The 16,057-nt window shown below is 37.5% G+C and overlaps 1 protein-coding gene across 1 annotated transcript in view; it reads left to right on the top strand.

Annotated features, from left to right (window-relative positions):
• The window catches only part of LOC131439237 (neuromodulin), a 296,952-nt gene that overhangs the window by 206,045 nt on the left and 74,850 nt on the right, over nt 1-16,057 (top strand). The window contains exon 2 of the mRNA XM_058610006.1: nt 945-1,115. Within this exon, the coding sequence (XP_058465989.1) occupies nt 945-1,115 (171 nt within the window). The remainder of the gene's footprint in view (nt 1-944; nt 1,116-16,057) is intronic.

Raw genomic sequence — 16,057 nt, 5'->3', positions numbered from 1 at the left:
AACTCTTATTCCAACACACCTCTCATCCCTTAATGTAAAACAAGGGAAACCTGTGGATAAAATATACCCATCACTATCACATTCTATCCGGGTCCTCGAGGTTCATAATGTATATGCGAAACCGTGAATTTTCATAAATGGAACCTTGGTTCCCCCATATTTGGTGTGGTGTGCCGTGCACTAGAGACTCAAGCGACCGTAACCCTTTTTTCCCACCACCACCTAACTAAAATGGCTGATACGGGCTGATTCAATGGAACAGCTGCCAGTAAGGTTAGTTCACTGTGCTACCGGAACTGTTGTTGGTGGTTGCTTCCAACTTTGGGTCGGTTGTTTTTGTGTAATTTGCAATAAAATGTGCAAATTGAGAGCTTCGCAGTTTTAAAGTCTAAGGTATGTTCTGCCGTCCGTCCTGCTACTGATGATTACTTCTGCACGAACTCGTGCAATTTCCGCTACAATCGCTAACGGTGGGTTAAATTTCAAGGGAAATTATATTTCTCTTCGAACGTCAATGGATTCGACCCACATCAAAAAGTTTCCTAATTTTATTATCATTTGAAGCTACTCCGTATACATTTTAGTTTAAAAAGTATACGTCAAATTCTTTAAAACAGAGTCCAAATTGATCGAATATTCAACTTGAATCAATCGAATTGAGTACAACAAATACATTCAATGAATCCTTGACACGAACTTCGAATTCTATTATTCGAAAATGATCAGCTGGCCAAACTGTGTTGAGCTGAATTTCAATTTGGGAAAATCGAAGTACAACCAGATTTGGGATAGTAACAGATCGCACTTTTCAACTCAAACACGAAAAATCCATAACAAAGTTTCCTCAAATACGAATGTAGGATTCTGATTCTGTACGAAGAATGTATCTATCAACGAAAAACTAATCTGCATATGTTTTTTCTTTTCTTTTCCGTTTTATGCAGTCGAAGAGGCAGCCACAAAGATCCAAGCAGCGTTTCGCGGTCATCAGGTGCGAGTGAAAATGAAACAAGGAGACGTCAACGGCAGTCAACCACCGCAAAGCCCTGGTGCGGACGGGGAGCGAGAACCGACCAAAGAAGAGCTGGAGGCCGAATTTGATCCCAACGATGCGGGTGAGTCAAAATTGGCGATGAATAATGCGCTACCCCAAACTCAGTTGTGACGTTTTTAAAGTGGAAAATAAATATTTAAGATTACATATTTTTAGGGTAATTTCGATTTACTGTTTCACATGAGATATGGTAACAGACACGAAAAAATTTTAAATGCATTTGAAATACAGCAATTGAAGTCTTCATGACAACATGAGCTAAATCGTATAGCAGAACATTCTGAAAATCGAACAATGCTTCAAATACTACTTCGTTTTCTAAAATTTCAATTATGTTGGATGTATATATTAAGTGGAAGGTCATGGAGAACAGACTGAAAAGATAAATGAATTAACATTCGGGGTTTTCATACAAAAAAAACATCACTCTTTCGAAATGAAGAATGGAAATTTTTACATTAGATCGAAATATTGAATAGGTATGTTGATGTGATATGAAATAGAACCAACATCAGTTCAAGGACTTGTTAGTGAATACGGATACAGTAGCCTTACAGTAGCCCCGATATGATTCATCAATTCACCTTCTTACTACAATTGTTATCGAAGAACTTGCAGGCAGACCTGTAAACAGAAACACTAACACGCATTCCGCGGGCAATAGATGTTCTTCCAACCATAATATCCAGTGCATGAATGCAGCATCTCGCTATACATGCTTCAACCCTAAAATGCTAGAACTCACAAAATAGATGATATTGTAAAAAAATAAAAACAAGTCAAAAAGACAACCGCGAAGTTGACGTCCCAAGTAGCACCTGTAACTTATTCATTAAAAAAAGTTTAGTTTTATGCTGCATAATGGTCGCATGCTAGACATAATGAAACAAGTCGGATTATGATGGTGACAATGAAGTCAAAATATTGTTACGAATTCACATCTCATCATACTAAGTTACAATGAGTTCCGAAGTAACTTTTCGATAATCTTACTCTTACAACATACTCGCATTGACTGTTTTTGGTCGCCAACTGATCACTGATACAAAATTTGGCAATGAAAATGTGACACAATAACATTAAATCAATAAGTAGAGAAAAATCTCCCAATTTTAGAAAATTGGGTATAGTTGAGCCTGCGGTCATACGAAGAGTAATTGGAATTGTAAAGAATTTTTTCCGGTATTTGTGCGAAACAAATTTTGTTTTTTGTTCGTTGGAAAGTATCTTCTCTCTACCAGAGAACATTTGAACATAGGGAGCCGATACCCCAAAAACTGTTTACAAATTAAAAAGGTTATGTTAGTTTATTCCCAAATAAACTTTTCTTTAAATTTCAAATAATTTGTTTTAAGAATCCTTTAGCGATGTTAATAAAAATATGAGTAATATGAGAAAGGTATCACTTCATCACTAGATGGATTGAAACAATTTAACATCCTGATACCATTGCTAACAATGTCCTTCTGTATACTAATTTCATTAGATTTCGTATGCGACTCATCAGTGCATCGGTGGTTCAAATCGAATAACTTGAACCCTCGCCAAGAATCAATGAATTTGCAAATTTTCGAATTTTCAAAGTTCTCTGGGTAGATATTCATATCTGTGAGCTTTATTTCATTTAAAATGTTGTGACCCGTCATGTCTTGTAATTTTTCAGAGCAGGCTTTTTTCTTCCCATCGATTTCCTACTACTTCTTCTTAAAACCCATTTGTATACAATTAACAGTTTCTGATCAGTAAAACGTGCTTGCCAAGATACATTCGCACTTTTTGAAAAATCTGTCTTATGCTGAATTTATATCTCTTTTAGTGAAAATCAAATAGTTGATCATGATTTTGCTATCCTTTTCTGGTGTTAACCCCTGGAGTTTCTCAATAAATTTCTAAAAATGTTTCTTTGATAGCAAAAATCAACAATTCTATTCGTAAAAATCGAGTTTTGGAACTACTGTATAAACTTTCTTATATAAAGACTGTCGCAGAAAGTATGGACGCAACCAAAAACCGCTGCCATTTCGCAATGGTTCAGAATCTGTCAATTTTTATGGCTGCGTCCTGTTGTTTACACTCTTCTCTAACCACTTGTGCAGTTGTTTATTCGTTTTCATTAGTTTGTTTCGAAATTCCTGGAGTTTCAGCAGAAAAACGTCGAAAAATTGTGTACAAATGATGCACAGAACGCGGACTGTCACTGAGAAAGAAAGCAAAAATGGAAGGAGTAAGTGAAAAAGTCGTGCGAAATGCAATCAGGAAGTTCGGTGAGGATAACACCTTCGAGGATAAACCGAAAATGGGTAGAAAAAAAGGTCCTGCTAACCTTCAGTTGGATGAACGTATACTGAAGGCGTTCGAGCAAAAGAAGCAGGTTTCAGTTCGGGATGTGTTAAAAAAGTGGGCACATACATGAATCCACCAAATTGCCCACAACTTCGACCAATTGAGGAATTTTGGGCATTAACGAAGGTACATTTTAGGAAACATGTCTCGGCAGCCGAAACCATTCAACAGTTCGAAAAAGATTGGAAAAAACTGTCAAAACTTGTCACAAAGAAGTCTGTACGGAATTTAATAAGGAACGTTCGCAAGAAGGTGCGCCAGCTACAATGGCTAAGTAGCAAATGTTGAGAATAAAATTCTGTTGTTGTAGTCTAATATTATCAGTATATCGAATAAAATTTGAATTATTTACAGCGAAATCAAAGTGCGTCCATACTTTCTGGGACAGTCTTTAGAAAACATAATGTTATAAAATTGAAACTAAGAACATAAAAAACTGTCGTTCTAATACAGACCGAGGAATAAATAATGAACCGATCACCGTCCGCAGACTAAGCGATGGTAGCGTAATGAAGCTGTACTATCATGCCAATGTTACGAAGTACATATCGTTCACAACATCAATCATTCTAACAAGCCAACCTTCAACGAAAACATTATTATGTACTGTATTAATACTGCTCCATAAATACGAACTTCATAATATATCAAAGAAAAACACTCTCTGCGAAAAATATCACAAAGGTGTTGAAAACAGCGAGAGGGAAAAAACAGAATAAACCGCAAAGCTGCGGTTCGGATGGTATAGCAACAACAACAATAAAAACAAGGTGAATTATCAACATTAAAAGCCGCCTCTACACAGTCCATCAAAGTTTCGGGACAACTTGGGTTTCAATGAAAACCACGCGCCTCCATCGTGTGCACAAGTTTTTATGTGCAAACTCACTTTCTCGTAGCAACGGTTATTGATGCTGCGAAGTCGTGTCTACTGCGATTGTGGCAACACACACACACAATCAGGAAACTTTTGACGCCTTGAGCTAGACTTAACAGAACACGTGATATGCTTACGCTTGGTCGATGTTGTGAATAAGAATTCTCTATTCCCAAATTTTATTATATTAGGGTAGTATAAAAACATTGCTATAGAACTATTCAATGCATTTGTTAATTCATTAATTTAGTATGCATAAAATGTGTTAACTACAAATAATTGCTTCCTTGCGTCTACTGCAATGTCTATTGAAACATCCACCCTACCTGTTTGTTATTTTTGCAACTGTGGCTGGTATCGTGTTCATTTCTTTCAAAAGAATAAAGGCAGTCAAGTGAAAAGAAAATCCCCGCTAGCTCGTATTGGTTGTTCCTTTTAGTGCTTCGCATTCCGTTTAGTCAGGTTGAAACTCTAGAGTTGAAATGAACTGCAGTTCATGGATAATATATACTTCTTCCAGGAGTTTTTTTGTACACCCGTTTTCTTCCATGTGGTTTCTTTGTTCAATTGACGACGAAGCAATGAATACCGGGTAATATTTAATGTTTGGAGTACTGAATAACTGAATTTAATCTCTCTGCGAAAAAAAACTTAATTATTGTCAAAAACTCAACAATATTGCTATTAAGTGTATGGACACATCATAACACATAATATTTATCAACACGTCTAGTGAATAATTCGTATTTCTTTCTTTATGCAAAATTATGGCATGATTTAGGACAAATCCACGTGCAAAACAAACATAGAAAGAACCGACTACCGGAGAAAAGTATTCAAATAGCACTTACTTACCTGCTGTTTTCGCACCACCTGACGCCAAATGGGTTGTGTATAGCGAAGAAACAGCTTCCATGTGTAGTGCTCAGTTGTTCTAAGTTCCTTCTTCGCTACTGCATATACTGAAATGAACCTTCTACCTAGCTACAGAACCGCTAGCGACACAAATTATTTCATCTACAAACACAACACAAGATGCCGTTTTCACAGCACGTCTACTGCAACATACCCTCCCCGAAAGAGCAGCAAAGTCCTTCTCTTTGTCTGATATCCGTTACACCGAGTGTGCTGGAAAGAGTGTCCATTGTCGAAGAAAGAAAAATTTCTTTCCATTCAGAAATAGTTGGATTCCCTGGCATCTAACTCAACTAACAATTCCTATTAAATATGGAGTGAAGCACGCGGATGAGTCGAAGTACGGCGCCCACCAGCGGGAAGTCTGTCACATTTCTTCGCTTCACGCCTTCAAACCAATTACGCCATTGAACGTTTAGTTGTCCTCTGCGATAACCAGTAGGATAAGTCCAAAAGCGTTGTGAAAGTGCTCCTGAACACAAACCTGTTTCTGCTAAAAAATTGTAGATCATATTTGGCAAATTTTAACAGCTCCTTTTGGAGGAATCACTTCTGTTCAAATAAACTCGTTTAATGTTTTATTTTTTTTTTCTACGAGCTATTTTAAGTAGTATGACTTAGACGCAATATTCAACGAAATTAAAAAGTATAAAATAGCGCAAATTTTCTTATAAAAAGTCTTATTATTAGTTATGTAAATTTTTTGATTGGAATTTTTTTTCTCGATAGAACGATATCTTGAAATGGGGACAAACAAAATGATATTTGATTAAATTTTAAAGCTCATTATTTTGCGTACAATACATGCGAAATTTGAAGAATTGTTATTTCGAAATCACAAAAAAGTTAAATTTTTGAGCATGCATTTTTGCATACACTAAGGTTTTTCTTACACGGGAGTTACGTGTCGTTTTAAAAAGCCTATTCAAATCCACCTAGTGGTAATATGATTCCTTTCTTATACAACTCGAAACCAAGCGAAATCTAAAAAACTATCAGTTTTAAGATGAAATGTTCGTCGACGTTCTGTATCACATGGTATGAATAGCCAAGTTGCCTGAAATTGCACAACAAGACAGCTAAAGTCAAACGGCTTAAGCTCATAAAGACGGATTAATCAAACTGAGATCGGACTAACAGTAAATTCGTCGAAACAAAATTTATGAGAGGGAAAGGCTTTAAAATATAGCATTTTCCCACTCGAAAAATGGTGCGTGGCGACGATATCGTGCTGGTTCATGAATTCGTGTATTCATTCATTTATGACCCCGGATAAGAAATTAATCAACGGCGTATAAACCAAGGTTTCCAACAGCTGCTTGGAGATCCACCTATCATACGTACAGCTGAAATTGGACAGCTACGATCGACAGGGCATGTCATCAGGATAACAGATGGCAAACATTTGAAAATGGTTCTTGAATGTGATTCGGAAGGCTCAAGAAAAAGAGAAGCATAGTGAGCAAGGTGGATCGATCAAATGGAGGCAAAGAGTGGTCATAGTCTGAGCTGTATGGAGACGATTTCTAGATAAATAATAAACAGGCTTGAGCTGGTTAGTGAGAAAAGTACTCCACGAAACACCAGAGAAAGACCACTAAGTGCAAATAAATTCGATGAACTATATTTGCGAAAGCGTTTGAAATTCAATTTTTACACATAGCTTAGTTTCTCATTCATTCTTAGTTAATACATATTTCGATTAAAGCAATAAAACAATACGATTTTCCGAAACTGTTTAATAAAGGGGTGCTCTTCAGGAAATAGCAAAAAACTGAAAATATTAAGTTTTAAAGAACATGTTGATGATGTTGATGACATCGACGATGAGAATTAATACGTTCTTTTTGGGGTTTCGAGACTTGCTGCTAGCGCTTCGACATGATTTCTATCTGGTGTATGGTATTTCTTAGGACTGCTAATAGCTAACCTCGAAACCTCCAGACTAACCCGCAAGATGTTGAAGCTAGAAACGAATTGCAACCGTCCGCTAGCACACATGTTCACTAATGCGGTCCCTACATCATTGCTTGGTAAATCGACCAAGGCGTGCGAGCGTGTATAAATAACATAAGGAATAGAATTCTTTTATCATTATTAATTACGTCAATACTCAAGCACCTGTGCTCAAGTTGTAGATGGAAACGCATGGTATTTAGTTCTAAGGGCATGTGATATATGATTTTAGAACTGAATACCATGCGTCTCCATCGGATGATGACAATTTGATGGAGACGCATGCTTTTCCGAACAATTTATTTTTTTAAAGTCTGATATTATACCCGTTTCCCCGTCCCTGTCCACCATCTTCATTGGAACTAACAAGATCTTTTTTTGTCACTAACTTTTTCGTTACCCCTTCCCTGTCTCTTCACCATCTCGATGGCAACTAATTAGATCTTTATCGTTTTCAAACATTTTGTTCCCACATCCCCTTTTTACCCCATTTCCACAATATTTACTTTTTTTTCATTCTCTTCCGTAACATCACCATCATCGTCCACGGAAGGCCGCCCCAGTCGAAAACCAGCATGCGGGCCACCCGCCAGGCCTTCGTAGCCTGGGGGTGTTTCCCGCGAACCCACACGGACCGAAGGATGCGGCCAACATGGATCTTCGCCAACGGCATATGGAAGACCCTCATGCGATATTCAATTCACCGGCCACTACCGATAGCTTCTCGAGAATCCGCTACCGCTACATTACATAATGATACTATTCTAGTTTTATGTTAGTCGTAATTAAGATTAATAAATACCCTTGGCATCTTAGAGCTTAAGCAGTGTGCCTTGAAATTATACTATAATATTGAATAAAAAAAAATTATACCCGTCCACATTTTTTGAAAAAACTGAATAAATACAGCGTAATGTACTCATTAATGATTTATTTTTGATGTAAAATCTAAAATGGTACCAAAATTGTGAGTGCGATTAAGACAATTCGAGAATTTTGAACATTTTTTTTTCACATGAAATACATTTTGAAAAATTCTGAAAAAAAAACCATTTCCGAAAATATTTCTGATTTTTTTAAAAAATTTTTGCTAAAGAGGTTTTTGAAAAATTTAAATAAAATGAAAATTAGAAGAACCACCCTAACTCCACCAATATGGCAGTTGAAGGGTTAAAATTTTGGGAAACACATCTCTAATATAAACCCTTTCTAACATTTTTTGTTCTGTTCGGGGGCAGTTTTTACATGGAAACCCGGCTACACCCTTTAGAAGAATTTTTACGTTTATTGCATTATCGCTCTATATGACAGGCTACAATTTCATATACGCTACCCTGTATTTCCGGTACCGGAAACCAGTTCTAGATAAAATTCTACATCAACTTATGGAATTGAAGTGATTTCCGGTTTGGAGCACACGAGCACATTTCCGGTTCTTCCGGAACCAGGAACGATGATCCGATATATCCAAAATCAACGTATTTGGTCATGAACTGATCATTCCGTATGGTGGACGCTATGGCCAAGAAAATCTAATTTATATTGCCTTATGAAATCAATGATCATTCCTGCCTAACTGAAGAATTATACGACTATTTGAATGCTTGATTTTTTCGTGTCATGTGTAAGAACACGCTCCTGAAAATGAAATTGTTCTAATTATCAGCGATCTCTGAGAAAATCGATTGCACTAAAAATCATTTTGAACATTTTACCCCGTAAATCCCGAACCGACAGTCACATCCAGATCATTCAGTAATAGCCGTTCAACCGAGAAGGTTGTGTATAGAAGCGTACAGTTTAATAACGCTGGTTAGTTTACACGCGTTAAATACGACAACGGTTGAACTCCAGGTAGAAACCTGTTGGCAGCAGCCGTTAAAACGTAAAATCGTGCTGCATAAGAGAGCCCTAGTGCTGGGCCAAGCTGGTGTAGGAAACAACAAAGGGCGTTTCCCAAGCTCTACCCAGGCCACAATATACAGCCACAAGTGCTGAGCAGGAGAGTGCAAAGGCACATTGAAGAAGAAGAGTGCAAAGGCACACAGAAGCAGGAGAGTGCAAAAGCACACCGGTGCGAAGGCACTTCGGTGCAGAAGCATATCGGTGCGGAGCACAAGGAAGAAGGAGACAAAACAACTCGGTCTTTCCACTGCCATACAACACGCAGGTATACACCGGTGACCTGCGCTGGTTGCAGCTGGCGAAGACAAAAGTAAATCGGGAATCGAGTGGTGCTGGATGTCAGGTAGCAGTAGCATCACATCCAACAATCAGCATCCAACAAGAACATCTAGAGCAACGAGGATCTACACGGCAGTGCAACGGAGATAGACAACAATTTCAAGGTAGAAGTTTTTTCTTTTCCTTTTGATTGAGTACTGTGTAGTGTCGGTTTCATTTGTTATTTTAAAGTTTGATTAAAAAAAATTTTAATGTGATGGATGAATCCATGGACGTAAATCCTAGCATGAATCCTATACCCCCACGAACGAAAAAATATCAGGAGAGCTCTTCTGGGCCTTGGATAGTCTTTTTTAGACGTATATCAAAGCCATTAAACATTTACCAAATTTCTAAAGGTTTGACATCACGATACTCTTCAATCAAAGAGATCATAAAAGTAAATAACGATAAAATTCGTGTTGTGGTAAATAATTTGGAACACGCGAATGATATTGTCTCTTCGGAACATTTCATTAAAGAGTATAAAGTTTACATACCTTCCAAAGATGTCGAAATTGACGGTGTTGTTACCGAAGCGAGTCTTTCGGTAGATGATTTACTCAAGCATGGTGTTGGTCGTTTCAAGAACTCTATGCTTGAGGGTGTGAAAATACTGGAGTGCAAACAACTGTACTCAGTAGTTTATGAAGAGGGAAAAAAAGTTTATCGCCCATCAGACTCGTTTCGAGTGACATTTGCCGGATCTGCGTTGCCGTCCCATGTCTATGTCGATAAAATTCGCCTCCCTGTTCGGCTTTTTGTTCCAAATGTAATGAATTGTACGAACTGCAAAAAATTCGGACACACAGCTACTTACTGTAGCAATAAACCAAAATGTATTAAGTGTGAAGGACCTCATAAAGATAATGATTGCAACAAGGAAATTGAAAAATGTATTTATTGTGGGGAAAGTCCTCATGAGGATATTTCAGTATGCACTGCATTTAAAGTGCACAAAGACAAAATTAAGCTTTCTTTAAAAGCACGATCTAAGCGCACATATGCAGAAATGCTTAAAACGGTCATTGATGTCCCCCTTTGGAAACCGAAAACGGGTTTTCAAATCTAGAGGAAACAGAGGACTCTGACTCTGACGAAAATAGTGAAGGTAATTCGTTTATCACTACCCAAGGGTCAGTTAAGAGAAAGAAGTCTTCTTCCAAATTACCAAAAAAGACACCTAAAGTTTCATCTTCAAAAAAAGATCCCCGTGTTAAACAAAAAAAGTCAAAACCAAAGACTGTGCCTCCTGGTTTGTCAAATTCACAAACCAATCCAGGATCTAGCACAGAAAAAGGTAATAATCCTGTGGGCTCCATTTCACAGCCACCAACAGGATTACTGAAGTTTTCGGAAATTGTTGAATGGATTTTCTCAGCATTCAATATATCTGAACCCTTAAAGACCCTCATAATGGCATTCCTTCCAATAGCTAGAAATTTTTTGAAGCAGTTATCAGCTCAATGGCCAATTGTCTCAGGTTTTGTATCTTTTGATGGATAATTTATCACCCGCCGCAAATGATATAATCACTGTCCTGCAGTGGAATTGTCGAAGCATCATGCCAAAACTTGATTCATTTAAAATTTTATTGCATAGTCAAAAATGTGATGTATTTGCTTTATGCGAAACATGGCTTACTTCAAACATAGCTTTAAATTTTAATGATTTTAACATTATACGTCTCGATAGAGACTCTCCGTATGGTGGAGTGCTTTTGGGAATTAAGAAATGCTATTCCTTTTATAGATTAAACATCCCTTCAACTTCTAGTATAGAAGTTGTTGCTTGCCAAATAAACATTAAAGGCAAAGATATTTGCATAGCTTCGGTTTATATTCCTCCAAAAGCACAAGTTGGACAGCGACAGCTTAATGAAATGGTTGAAGCCCTTCCTGCTCCACGATTGATTCTGGGGGATTTAAATTCGCACGGAATGATGTGGGGTTCCGTTTACAATGATAGCAGATCATCTTTAATACAAAACATTTGTGACAATTTTAGCATGACGGTATTAAATATGGGTAGCATGACACGGATCCCAAGACCTCCTGCACGCCCAAGTGCATTAGATCTATCTCTTTGCTCAACATCAATTCGACTAGATTGCATCTGGAAAATATTGCCTGATTTACACGGTAGCGATCATTTACCAATCATCATCTCAATTAGCTGTAACAAATGTATTGCTAATTCAGCTAGTATTCCATATGATTTGACAAAAAATATCGACTGGATTAAATACCAAAGTAGAATCTCTAGTATTTTGAATTCAATGGAAGAGCTCCCTCCACTTGAAGAATATGACTTCCTCATTTGTTCGATTCTGGAGGCAGCAGAACAATCCCAAACTAAACGCTTTCCTGGGCCAACGACTAACAGAAGGCCTCCCCAAGTAACAATTTTTGTTACGCTAGCTTGTTTGTGACTAGATTGCAACCAGATATTTGAGTGATTGTTACTAACATCTAACCAGTTGCATGACTCAAAAAGCGCAGTTTCTACTAGTTTTTAAATCGGCTAAAAATAAGTTGTCGTTACGTTGTAATGCCATACTGAAATAACTTATCTTTTCATAACTTGAAAATAACTTGTTTTCAAGTAAACTAGTTGAAACTTAGTCACCAGCGACATTATAAACATTGAATGAATCCAGAATACTTTTCTATCATCAATAAAAAGCAGAAGAGTACTTTAAATCACAAGCTTGATACAAGGTACAAATTTCACAACGATTTTAAAACTGTCGAGCGGAATGAAATTTTACTCAACTGTTTTTTATGCGCCTTCAATCAAAATCTATAAAGATATAAAAAATAAACAACAAAATAATGCTATGTTCAGAATGCTCAAAATTATTCCAAGTAGAGTGATTTCTCATCATTTTAAATTCATATATCATGAGAATTATAGAATTATCACAATCGATGTTCAATTCCTATATTATTTTCTTCGTGTTTAAGACAGTGCATAGACCAAAAATGACTATTCTGCCTTTCACAATTTTCGGCAAAAAGTAGTTTTGAAAAAAGTAATATCCTGGTTTTATTTATGTTTCATACACTTCTTGAGACTCCATATTGTGTTCGCCATATTCAAGCCAACAAAGATTGTTTTGTTTGCATTTTCGTTATCATAACGTTGGGAAAACCTACCGATAACTATCTGAATCAATGAAGAAATTATATGTTATAATCTTATAATATTTAAGTTATTACTACATCAATTCACAGTAACGATTTACATATACGCTTACGTATTTATAATGGTTCCGCAACAGAAAATAAACCTTTTTTCAACTAGCAGCTAAAAGCATAGTTGTGATTAAAGATATGTTAGAATCAAGTAACGATAACTTACAAATGATAGTTAGTTCAATGTTTACGTTATAAAGAAACACTGCTGTCACCTTGTTTTAACCAGTATAACATAAAAAACATGTTCGTGCTCTTGTCGCAACACAGTTGGTTTAAGCGGTATCAAAACTAGTTACGGGTTGCTACTATTGAAGTCAAATAAACTTATTTTCAACTAGTAGCTAGAAGCATTGTTGTGATTAAAGATATGTTTGGATTAAGTAACGATAGCTTATAAATTGTATTTTATTCAATACGACACAAAGATGTTATTATTTGTAAGCTAAATAACTATTTCGTAACTAGTTATGTTATGATGAAACATTGCTGTCACCATGTTTTAACCAGTATAACATAAAAAACATATTCGTGCTCTTGTTGCAACATAGTTTGGACTTTGCCGTATTAGAACTAGTTGCGGATTGCTACTTGGGTCCCAACCCCTGGTGGGACAAAGAGTGCTCAGAGGCTAAACTCGCAAAACAAAATGCTTGCAAGTCGTTTCTAAAACGGGGAGGAGGAACTCCTCAGAATTTTGAAAAACTTATGGTTTTAGAAACCAAGTACAAGAGCATACTTCGAGCCAAAAAATGTAGCTATTGGAGACATTTTGTCGAAGGTTTGTCAAGAGAAAACTCAATGAGCACTCTTTGGAATACGGCCAGACGAATGAGGAATCGTAACGTGGGCAATGAGAGTGATGAATACTCGAACCGATGGATATTTGACTTTGCTAGGAAAGTTTGCCCAGATTCTGTTCCTACGCAGAGCATTATACGGGAATCTCCTCCAAATAATGGTTTTATTAATAACCCATTTTCAATGATGGAATTTTCTATAGCACTCTTGTCTTGTAACAATAACGCCCCTGGGTTGGACAGAATTAAATTCAACTTGGTGAAGAATCTGCCCGACCTCGCAAAAAGACGTTTGTTGGAATTGTTCAACAAGTTTCTTGAGCAAAATATTGTTCCGCCTGACTGGAGACAAGTGAAAGTTATCGCCATTCAAAAGCCGGGGAAACCAGCTTCCAATCACAACTCATATAGACCCATTGCGATGTTGTCCTGCATCAGAAAATTGTTCGAAAAAATTATTCTACGACGTCTCGACACTTGGGTCGAGACGAACGGTTTGTTGTCAGATACTCAGTTTGGCTTCCGTAGAAATAAAGGGACGAATGATTGCCTTGCATTACTTTCGTCTGACATCCAAATTGCCTTCGCTCAAAAGCAACAAATGGCATCTGTATTTTTAGACATTAAAGGAGCATTTGATTCAGTTTCCATTGATGTTCTTTCAGACAAGCTCCACCAACATGGACTTCCAGCGGTTATAAATAATTATTTGCACAACCTTTTTTCAGAGAAGTGCATGTATTTTTCACATGGCGATCTGGCAACATTCAGAATTAGCTACATGGGTCTCCCGCAAGGCTCATGCCTCAGTCCGCTCCTCTATAATTTTTACGTGAATGACATTGACAGCTGTCTAGTAACCCCATGTACACTAAGGCAATTGGCAGATGATGGCGTGGTTTCAGTTACTGGGCCTAAAGCTATTGATCTGCATAAACCATTGCAAGATACCTTAGATAACTTGTCCGTTTGGGCTGTTCATATTGGTATCGAATTCTCTGCGGAGAAAACAGAGTTAGTCGTCTTTTCAAGAAAGCATGATCCCGCGCAGCTTCAGCTCCATATGTTGGGAAGAATGATCCAACAGGTTTTAACTTTTAAATACCTCGGGGTGTGGTTCGATTCCAAATGCACGTGGGGAGGACACATTAGGTATCTGATAACGAAATGCCAACAAAGAGTAAATTTTCTTCGAACAATAACAGGATCTTGGTGGGGTTCTCATCCGCAAGATCTAATAAAATTGTATCAAACAACGATACTTTCAGTGATGGAATATGGATGCGTTTGTTTTCGTTCCGCTGCAAACTCTCATTTTATCAAACTTGAGCGAATTCAGTACCGTTGTTTGCGAATTGCCTTAGGCTGCATGCACTCGACACATACAATGAGTCTTGAAGTTCTGGCGGGAGTTCTTCCATTAAAAGATCGATTTTGGGAGCTTTCATCACGCCTGCTAATAAGATGTGAGGTGCTGAATCCCATGGTAATTAATAATTTCGAACGACTAGTCGAGCTTCGATCTCAAACAAAATTTATGACAGTATATTTTAACCATATGTCACAGGAAATCAACCCTTCAAGATATATTCCTATCCGTGTCAGCATCCTAAGTGCCCCTGACTCAACTTTATTTTTCGATACATCCATGCAGCGTGAAATGCGTGGAATCCCGGATCATCTACGCTCGACGGAAATCCCAAAAATATTTTCAAGTAAGTTCAGGCATATTGACTCTGAGAAAATGTTTTACACGGACGGATCGCGAATTGAAGAAGCGACAGGGTTTGGTATGTTCAACAATAATGTTTCGGCCTCATTTAGGCTTCAAGAACCTGCATCTGTTTATATAGCAGAGCTAGCAGCAGTTCATTATAGTTTGAGTGTAATCGTCACATTATCTCCAAACCATTATTTCCTCTTCACAGATAGTCTGAGTGCAATTGAAGCCATTCGCTCAATCGCTGCTGGCAAAAATGAACCGTTTTTCTTGGGTAAAATAAAACAGTGTCTGAACGACATATTGAATAATAATTATCTAATCACTATAGTCTGGGTCCCGGCTCATTGCTCCATTCCAGGCAATGAAAGAGCCGATAATTTAGCCAAACGTGGTGCTATTGAGGGTGAAATTTATGAGCGACCGATTGCTTTCAACGAATTCTATAGTTCGTCTCGCCAAAGAACACTTGCCAGCTGGCAAGCATCTTGGGATAGAGATGATCTGGGTCGGTGGATGCACTCAATTATTCCGAAAATATCGACAAAGGCATGGTTCAGGGGACTGGATGTGAGTAGGGATTTCATTCGTGTGATGTCCAGACTCATGTCCAATCACTACACGTTAGATGCACATCTCCTTCGAATTGGGCTCTCCGAGACTAATCATTGTGCTTGCGGAGAAGGTTATCGGGATATTGATCATGTCGTTTGGACATGCGTGGAGTATCGTGATGTCAGATCTCAACTAATAAATTCTTTGCGTACCCAAGGTAAACTATCCAATATCCCAGTTCGAGACATTCTTGCTTGTCGTGACCTTTCATACATGAAACTTATTTATCATTTCATAAAGAAAATTGGAGTTTCAATTTAATAAAGGCCCCTTTTAAGACTTAGTTCTGATCCCAGCTGCGTCCATGAGTTCAACCAATAGCTAAATTAGAATAAAAATTATGTAATGATACAAACA

This window comes from Malaya genurostris, chromosome 3, assembly GCF_030247185.1.
Source record: "Malaya genurostris strain Urasoe2022 chromosome 3, Malgen_1.1, whole genome shotgun sequence".
In the NCBI taxonomy this organism is placed as follows: domain Eukaryota; kingdom Metazoa; phylum Arthropoda; class Insecta; order Diptera; family Culicidae; genus Malaya; species Malaya genurostris.
Note: the sequence above shows the minus strand (reverse complement) of the source record. Positions and strands in the feature narration are given on the sequence as shown.